Raw genomic sequence first — 9070 nt, forward strand, 5'->3', positions numbered from 1 at the left:
CTAAACCTTCAAATTAATCCTCCCATTACAGGACTTCCTTTGATGTCAAAGGGGGATTTTTTTTTGATGGCAAAGGGGGATTTTCCCCCCCGGTATAATTATTCCTAGTTTTCTTCCCCCTTTTTTAGGCACAAGAGATCCTTGCCAGATGCATGACTTGTGGAGGCAGCTCCCACACAAAGTATTTATGTATTTATATGTATATGATGAGAACGTGGTATTGAAAGACCTGAAGTTTCAGGCAGAAGATAAAGGGAATTTCCCATTTCCTACTTGTTACAGTGGAAGTTGCCAGGGAAGAGTCTGAAGCAGGACTAGGACCAAAAGCTGTGAGATACAGCACTGGAAAATAGCTCTTTAAGAAAAACTTGTCCAGGGAAAACATCTGCTATTTAACACTATCACACAGCAAGTTTCAATGCCTGGAAACAATCCCTGGCACTGCTTAAACTACAGGGATGGGTAAAGTGGATCCACTCCACTCTTGTATGTGTTTCCTATTGAGCATCTTGGGTGCTACTGGGATTGCTGGGCTGAACATCCCAGCACAGAGCCAGAATCACTGGATAATGCTCAAGAAGCAGGCAGCTGTGGGTAGTGCTATGACAGCTTTCTGTAACAGCCAGTAATGATGGAACAGCCAGGTTTACTCAGAGTTTTAATCAGTTTTTCTGATTTATTAGGAAAAAGGGGTACAATTGCAGCACTCTTTACTGAAAATGTTATGAAATTGTCCATATAATTGAACTCTTAACTGAAAATGTTATGAGATAGTCCAATTGGACAGAGAAGTGAATTCTTGCTAATATATCATTGCATGGAGACTCCCAGCATAAGACAGGGCTTTTCTGGGAGTGGAGAATGCCTCCCAGGGCTCATTCTCCAGCTGTGCCCAGTGGTCATGCCTGTGTGACTACCTGCCCTGGGGTGCAGACTGACCCACCTGTGCCTCCCACTGCTGTGCCACAGCTTCAATCCGGCCCCGGAGCACCTGTGCCCAGTCCTGTCCCCGCTCCAGGGGAGTGGACCTGGTCTCCATTGCTGTCAGAGCAGAGATTTCAGGGGGGAACTGGGGAGCCAGGCCAGCTCGGAGAAGGGCATCCTGAAATTTGGCTGCAGAGGCTGGAGCAAAGCAACACCGGGGAATGCTGGAAAGGAAAGACAAGCTAAGAAAACTTATGGTGCAAATGAGCTGGGGCTGGAGGTGCTGCAGGAGCAAAGGGATAGTGATGGTCCAGTCCCTAATGCTCATGACCATGGCTGTCCCTACCTGTGTGGCTGTGAATAGTGGTAGTGAGCAGCCACGGCAGAGTGGGGGCACAGCAGGTACTGGTTCTCCTCCCAGCAGCGCCGCATGGCTCCCACAATGTCCTGGTCAGAGGCTGAGCACGATCCCAGGGTCTCAGAGAGCTGTGGGGAAACAGGGAGGGTCACACAGGGCACCACCACCCAGCTGGCTTTAAAGCAGGTGGAAACAGAGAGGCTGGAGGATGGGTTCCTCCAGAGACTGAAGGAAAAGGGGTTGATGCTGCAGCTTGGGGATGAGGCACTGCTGGAATAAACCACAGGGATGGAGTGTGGGCAAGGGGCTTCCATCCACAGGTGCTGTGAGAGTGGCTGAGCAGGAGCCAGGGCTCAGCTCCTCATCTCTGCACTGCTATTTCCATGCTCTGAGGGAGTTTCTGAGGACTTGTAAAATCCACCTCAGTGTAACAGTTCTTCTTGCTTTTAATAATAAAATTGTTTTATATTTATCTTTCTGCAGCACAAGCAAGAGTGGGCACTGGGCAAAGGCTGCTCTGTGAGGGAGAACACATCAGAAATTGGACAGGAAAAGGCAGGATTTTACCCCTGGCCCTCTCACAACTCAAATCTTTGGTTTTCTCTTGTATCTCTCTCTGCTTTGTGTTTGTGCTCCCCTTTACTGTAACAGCAAGGCTGAACTGTACCAAACTCAGCAGACCCACTCCCAAACACCCAATTTGTGCCAGCATCCACTGTACAATGCCTCAGTACATAGCCAAGGATAGTCCAATTTCATATGCTACCTAAATAACTGCAGGTAATTTTTAAGTTACTTTTGTGAAGAAGGGAGAGCATTCTTAAAAAATTTAAAAAGGGGTTTTTAGTATCTCCATGCACACACATTGATATAAAACTGTTCTGGAGTCATGCTTAAATTTTTGGTTGCATACTCTCCATTATTATTTTTTTAATTCTGCAAATGAATTGAAAATACCTGGTAGCAATAATCTTACACACACACACACAGGCACAGTGTTGTATGGGTGAGGAACTGACCTTTTTGTGCAAATCCTCTGGCAGCTTCAGCCTTTTTGAGATGTTGAATTGCTCCATCAGAGTTTTTATCAGGAGGCTGTCAGAGCCTGAGAGCAGCCAGAGGATCCTCTCCACATTGTAAGGCTCCTGGGACAACAAGGCAAGAGGTGAGGAAATTCAAACAGGGGGGGAGCTTCCTTGTGGATTCTCTGATGTCTCACTAGGGCTGAGGTCCTACCACTGTGTTTTTCTTGGTGGAAGCCAGGGTGGGCTTTTTGTCTTCCCTTTGCTTACCTACATCCCAGGACAAGTCTTTGGGAACACAATGTCTTTTGAACCTCTGACCTGTCAGAGCAGTCTGACAGTGACCATCAGATTAAAACAGAAAATGAAGGGATGGCTGATGAATCAACAGCTTGACCACATCTGTACCATCACTGTGAGGAGCCCAGGCTAATAACACACTGTGTATTGGAGAACCAGACATATCCAGCTGTTTACTCAGTGTTGCAGATGCTGCTGTGAGTCACTCAGCTCCTGCGTGACTTAATGAGACACCCAGCTCGCTGCAGGGCTGGCTGATAATCTCCTGGATTCATAGGGCACATATAGGGCCCGACTGGCCTATATGGCTGTGTAGCAATCAGCATTGCAACACTGCAGCAGAACTCTGTGCAAGACCATACAGGAGGGTCCCAAACCAATTTCTCTGCCCTGCCTCATTCCTGCACATTTACAAGCACCAAGAAATATTCCTCCAGGTGGTTTGGCTGAGATACCTTGTAAGGACAGACAGGACAAGGGCACCAATTTACAGAGTCCTCATCTCACCTCCTGGGCTTAAGTGCTGGGTTTGGATAAACTCTTCATAACTTTTAGCAGCTGAGAGCGCCTGTGACCTTTTGTCACTCCATCATGTACTACCTTGTCAAGTCATCAGGACTTACTCAGCCTTTTTTGTTCTTATCTGGGTGTCTTATGGGCTCAATTCTGTTCTTCATCTTCCCACCATCATCTCCCAGAGCCTCCAGCCTTTAATCTTCAGTCTAGTCTGGGTGTAGCCTGCCCTTTGCTCTAGGCTGTCCCCTGTTTTAGGCTGTCCTGGTCAGTGTGCCTGGATTTCCATGACCTGCTCCTGGACGTGCCTCCAACACTGTGCTCCTGACACCCCTTCTCCTGTCCTTCTTTCTGCTGTTCCCACATCCTTCCCACATCTTCCCACATTTCCCCTTCACCCTCCATTCCCACCAGCCTTATGGTTTCCATTACAGAACACTATGGTGACACCAGTAAGTTGAATTGGGCCAGGGCACTGGTGCAAGTACCAGCCTCACCATCTAAGTAAGGCTTTTGTTTCTGTCCCACACCACCAGAGCCCTTCAGGAGAATGCTGGGGCCCCATCTGGAGGCCAGGTCATGCTGGGGACAAAGTTTTGGAGTGTGGTTATGAGCTCTGTGGCTCTTCCTGACCTCAGGGACAAAGAATAGCCCCTGCTTGGCTGCAAAGACACAGCATCTGCTGGGATTGTCCTGGGATTGCTCCTTGCAAGGCTCATCCACACCAGACTTTCTGCTTCACCTTCAACTCTTCAGGCAGCATCTAACAGGAAAGTTTTCTCTGCCTTATCTTAGTCTGCAGAAGCAGCAACCTAAAGAGGCTGCGCACTCTTCATGTTTGAAGGTTTCCAACACCTAAATGGACACAGCCCTGAGCAATCCCACCTGACCTCAAGGTTGAACCTGCTTTAAACAAGTCCCAAAGACCTCCTGAATTCCCCTCCAGAACAAATGTTCTCTTTAGCTACAGAAATATTTGCATGGATGCTTCAGATGTGAGTGAACAGTGACATCCCATGCAGCCATGGAGAGGAATGTGCTGAGGGATTCACTCATCTAGCTCATCAGGAATCTCAGGAAATCTCCTCACCTGACTCTTCCCCCAAGATCCCAAAGTGTGGCACTTGCTGACCAGCGCTACTGAAGGGAGATGGGCTGAGAGAGAAGCCCAGTTCCCCTGGAGCTCTGAGAAGCACCACAAGTTCCTGGCTCAGCAACTAAGCCAAGCTGCAGAGCACAGCCTGGTGATAGGGGCATAGGGACTTAGTGACTGCAAAGCACGGCAGTACCTCCAGACTCCCAGGTCCTCCCAGTGTGTTTGAACAGCTTTTGGAAAATCCAGGTAGCTTAAGGCCATAGAGATACAACACCAAGGGTTTCCCACTTTGATCACTTGTTTGGAAGCAGATCCAATCCCTGGGGATCCCAGAGTGGGAATGAAAGGGGAGGTATGTGCTTCCAGGTGTTTGGTTTCTGTGCCTCCATGACTTTTCTTTCTGAGGCCTTTCCCTGCCTGCTGGGACTTGTTTTGCTCCGAGCAAGCTGCAGGCAGCCATGAACAAGGCATTTCTTCTGGACTTCTCCACCTCCTTCCTCTTGCTCTTTGTGGAGTTTTTCAGAAGAATCAACAAAACCCTCAAGACATGATGGCATTTTTAGTTCTCTAGTTGTCTCATGTTGTGGAAATGTCCCTGTCTTGCTAAGCTTGCACAGAACAATCCCCAGAAACCCAGAACTCAACAACAAAGATCAGAAAGTCAGACCCTGAAAAGCGAGGGAGAAGGAGTTTGATCTATCTCAGCTCAGCAGTCTGTAGCATAAATGGTCAATAGGAGTCACACCTCTGAATGCATCACTGAGTGGCAGAATTTTACAGGTAGAACAGAGTAAAAGATTAAAAAAAACCCAGCAATATTTTCTATTTTTGCATTTTGGCCAGTTCACTACATACCTGGATATCCATGGCTGATGCCAACGTAGCCTTCACGCTCCCTGCCAGTGAGAAATCTCCATGTTGAACAGTCCTATGAATGATGTCATTGCTGTTCACCACAGTAACAAGTTGAATTGGGAGACCCATTTTCTGGGCAATACAGCCAGCTAGGGAAAAAAAGCAAAAAAAATGCATGAGTGCTCGATGAAGAAACATTTGGAGGAGATTTAGCAAAGTCATTATACAAATTGATTGAGCATCTAGTTCAGAAGCAGGCAGAAATTATATTCCCTAGTGGACTCTGAGATATCTGACTTCACTGGTTTGGTAGAACACAGATTATAAAATCCAGGAATGCAATGCTCCACCTGCCATTGAGCACAGACCCTTGCTCATCTCCACTTTTGCTGGCGGACAGGCAGGGGGCAGAGAGTTCAGGCAGATGATGGGCAAGCAGAAGAGATGAAGATTTTGGGCTTTTGCTTCTCTGATGGCAGCCTGGAAGAGCAGTGAATATATAAAATCCTTTATTGCTTTCATAAGACAGTTCTACATCTATTTTGGGACTGAGGCAATCAAGGACTCTCATTTAGAAGGCCAGATTATGCAATTAAGAGTGGTTGTCCTGACCATGCATTACCAGGCAAACCAGAGAGGACCAGGCAGGACTCCACACCTCTGTTAATGTCTCACTTAAGAAATCAGAGCCACAGCATTTTCCCTCTTCTGCATCAAACACATTCAGTCCTCTCCCAATGTGCCCATCCTCAAGATAGTTACAGTCATCATCAAAGAGTGGTTTGGGTTTTTCTGCACCTTGCAAATCACCAGTGACACCTAAATTGAGTAATAACCATACATGAGTAATAAAATATAAGTGGTTCTGAAGAAATCCTACCAAAGAGTGGGTGTTTTAATAAATAGCAATACCCAGTATCTGCAAAGTGCTTTTGGTCCATAGATCAGAGCATTCTCTCTCTCTTATCTAACCCATCTCTTTTTCCCTTTACCTGTGATATTTCCTCCTCCTCCCGTTGGCACAACAATTTCCACCATTGGCAGCTGGGTGGTATCCAGGGATGGGGTGCACTGAAAGTAAGCATAGAAGTAGTGGGCAATCTGCACCATAATCCTGGACCAATTGACAGAATTCAAGCTCATCAGGTTGTATTTTCCAGCAAAATCCACATCAGCAAACAGTTCCTTGATCGGCTCATCGATTTCATCGCTGTTCCCATGAGCTGTCAAAAGGAGAAAGGAAAGATTAGATCTGCCAGCAGCAGTGCATCAGGCACGAGGTATTTCTGCTCAGAAATAGGGCTGGTCTCAAGCCCTGGGGTTTGCTGTGGCCAGGAGTTGCCCATCTGCCCTGAGGGCTGTGTGAACCAGGGCCTGAGTGGCACCCTGTGGATGTCAGGTGGTTTCTGCAGACACAGCACTCTGGGCTCTTGCTTCTACCAAATATAAACCTGCCAGGGAGGCAAATGCTGCATCCCCTTGTGAGATTCCAGAGTGAGACCTGGCTGAGCAGAGGAGGGCATGGGAACTCAAGCAGCTCAAGCACCCAGTGGTGATGCCAACCCATGGGGATGGCACAGTGGAAGGAGGTGGATCACCCATGAAGGCAAGAGGGAAGGGGTGGCTCCAAATCCTTTTAGTGACAAAAAAATGGTGCTGAATTTAGTTCAACCAAACACCAACGACCTGCATGGAGGCAGCTCTGATCTACAGCCAGGAGAAAAAGAAGCCTTAAACTGCTTGGTTGTCAAACTGGGGATGTTGTCTCCTGTCAGCCAGACGTCTGGGCATGGTGATAGCAATGACCCAGCTGGCTGCAGCTGCAAACCCCACTAAGCAGCCCCCTCAGACTTTTAGGGTCAAGGTTTTGACACAGCAGGGCCATAAAATGCACAGTCCAAACAGCAGTGCCAACCAGCAAAGACGTGGACGTTGTCTTCAATGACAGTGGTCATCTGAAGCTCCTGTATCTGGGTGCAGAGCCCCTTGGGCAGCAGAACAAAGATGTCCACGTTCTTCTGCCCTCTCACACTCTCGATGGCTGAGCTCCCTGTGTCCCCTGAGGTCCCTGTTTCAAAGTGAGGAAGCACCAAGAAAAGCAAAAAATTGCTATGTCAATCAAACCTGCACCACTGCACTTTTAGAAAAAGATGCAGAGATGCTCCATGATATGTTTTTGGCCAGAGCAGCCACTTTGGCATTGCCTAGAGATTATGAGGCAATACCATCCTGGGGCATCTTTGGGGAGGGCTGTAGGATGATGGCTCTCAAGGTAAAGGCCTGCCCAAGAACCTTACCTCTAAGGAGTCATACTCACCCACCAGAATATTGACATGCTTCTGCTTTTTCTCCAAGAAATACTGTAAAAACTGTCCTGTGCAGGACAAGGACAGGTCCTTAAATGCATACGTAACACCATGCCAGAGCTCCAAAATGTTCAGCCCATCTTTCAGCCTGGACAGATGCACAACATTCTTGTGTCTGAATCTGCTGAAAGCCTTGTCGATCAACTCTAGAGGGAAAATGGTTAAATGGCCTGTTAAATTAAAGGAGTGTTTTTCTGACCCATGGCTTCCTGCATCTGTGCTCTCTGTGCTCCTGGCTACCTTTCTGCACAACCAAAGGCTCTGTGCAGTGACAGATACCCCAAAAGTTATTTGTGGTTATTAGGAATGAACCAGCCCAGCTTAATGCTGTTTGATAACTCTGTGCTAAGTAATCCCAGGGGACATGCCACACAATCAGAAAACCATATTAAAACATAAAATACAGGAAACCCAAGTTTTATACCAACGTGCTGTTGAGACAGAGGTTGCAGCTGCCCTCTGGTGGAAAATATAGCTCATAAGTTTTAAAAACATTTAAAAACACACATCAAGGTAAGTGTGAAGCAGAAGAAAGCCCTGGAGGGAGCGCCAGCAGTGAGCAGGGCCACAACATCAGCTTGCTGCTGTCACCAGAACCCTATTTTTACACAGGGGACATCTTTTCCACTAGTGCCAGCAAGGTGACAGAGCAGAGCAGGCTACAGAAAGGAGCAGGCAATGTGCAGCAGGCTCCTTCTCTAGGGGACTGTGAAGAGGATAGGGGAAAGGCAGGCAGAAGCATCTAGACCCACCAAACCCTTGTCCACATCCCCACGAGCAGCTCCCCACTCAGCTCACCATTGAGCACGTTCCGTGGGATCAGTTTGGCCGGGACGAAGAGGGAGCACAGCTCCTTCACCAGCTCAGGGTAGGACAGGCTGCTCCACCTTTGCAGGGTGTCCCTGTGCAGCGAGGGGATGCGCTGGGGCATGAAGAGGCCCCCATCGGGGGCATATCCAGAGAAAAGGGCTCCCTCGAAGTCCACGGCCCCCGTGCCTCCCCGTGTGCTGACATACTCCATGGCTGCTGAGGAGGCACCACAATCACTGCCAGCAACACAAAGCACCCCCACACCAGGAACAGGCCCTCACCCCAAAACAATTCCCTCCAAAACCTCCCCTGTGGGCAGAGAGAACTCCCCAGGGGACAAACCACCTCCTCCCACAGGGAGCTGGAGCAGCCGGGGTCAGTGCAGGGCACTCGGCATTTTGCAGGAGGTGGAAAGGCTGCCTGGGATTTGTGCCAGGGTCGGAGCCTCCTTGTCCGGCTTTCCCTCTACCCTGCCGGGGAGACATTTCCGCCTGAGGAAAAGCCCTGACGGCGCACAAGTCGCTGTAGAAGCACGTCATGAACCTTTTGTGGGCTGTTTACAAAAGCTGGAGCTTTAAATTAAAAAAAAGAAATCGCTACGTTTTCAGAGCAGGCTGATTTTGTTCAAAGGAGTTAAACTAAGGACAGGATTTGACGCAGTGCAGGAAGGGCTGAGCTAAATCCTCCGGACTGGCGCAAATCCCGCAGGGCTCCTGGGACCGGCCCGGTCTCCCCCTGACCCTGCGCCCGCCCCGGCTGTGCCCCCCTCAGGCCCTGGGGCAGCGCTGTCCCCTCAGCGCGGCGGGGAACTGCCCACAGAAGCTGC

At 48.8% G+C, this 9070-nt stretch overlaps 1 protein-coding gene across 5 annotated transcripts; it reads right to left on the reverse strand.

Annotated features, from left to right (window-relative positions):
- Positions 1-656: 656 nt before the first annotated feature.
- Positions 657-8891, reverse strand: THNSL2 (threonine synthase like 2). 5 transcript variants are annotated; one of them, XM_031063049.1, is made up of 9 exons: positions 8845-8891; positions 8233-8460; positions 7386-7580; positions 6984-7136; positions 6061-6291; positions 5069-5217; positions 2302-2427; positions 1271-1410; positions 657-1148 (listed from the first exon to the last, which is right to left on the reverse strand). In XM_031063049.1, the coding sequence occupies exons 2-9, from the start codon at positions 8453-8455 to the stop codon at positions 914-916; spliced, it is 1452 nt and encodes a 483-aa protein (XP_030918909.1). In that variant the 5' UTR covers positions 8456-8460; positions 8845-8891; the 3' UTR covers positions 657-913. The 5 variants fall into 5 exon arrangements, with proteins under 5 accessions (XP_030918909.1, XP_030918911.1, XP_030918910.1 ...); XM_031063051.1 differs by having other exon boundaries at positions 8233-8457; positions 8845-8882; XM_031063050.1 differs by having other exon boundaries at positions 8233-8457; positions 8788-8848.
- Between the last annotated feature and the right edge of the window lie 179 nt (positions 8892-9070).

Source organism: Geospiza fortis, unplaced genomic scaffold (genome assembly GCF_000277835.1).
Source record: "Geospiza fortis unplaced genomic scaffold, GeoFor_1.0 scaffold125, whole genome shotgun sequence".
Taxonomy (NCBI): Eukaryota; Metazoa; Chordata; class Aves; order Passeriformes; family Thraupidae; genus Geospiza; species Geospiza fortis.

Bases quoted from the DNA above. Each gene is read 5' to 3' on its own strand.
- THNSL2 (XM_031063049.1), bottom strand. From the start codon at position 8,455: ATGGAGTATGTCAGCACACGGGGAGGCACGGGGGCCGTGGACTTCGAG. The intron at 6,292-6,983 runs GTTGGCACTGCT...TCCTTTTGACAG, and splicing joins CAACGTCCACGTCTTTGCTG to CTCATGGGAACAGCGATGAA. The intron at 1,411-2,301 runs GTCAGTTCCTCA...GTTTCCCCACAG, and splicing joins CAGAGGATTTGCACAAAAAG to CTCTCTGAGACCCTGGGATC.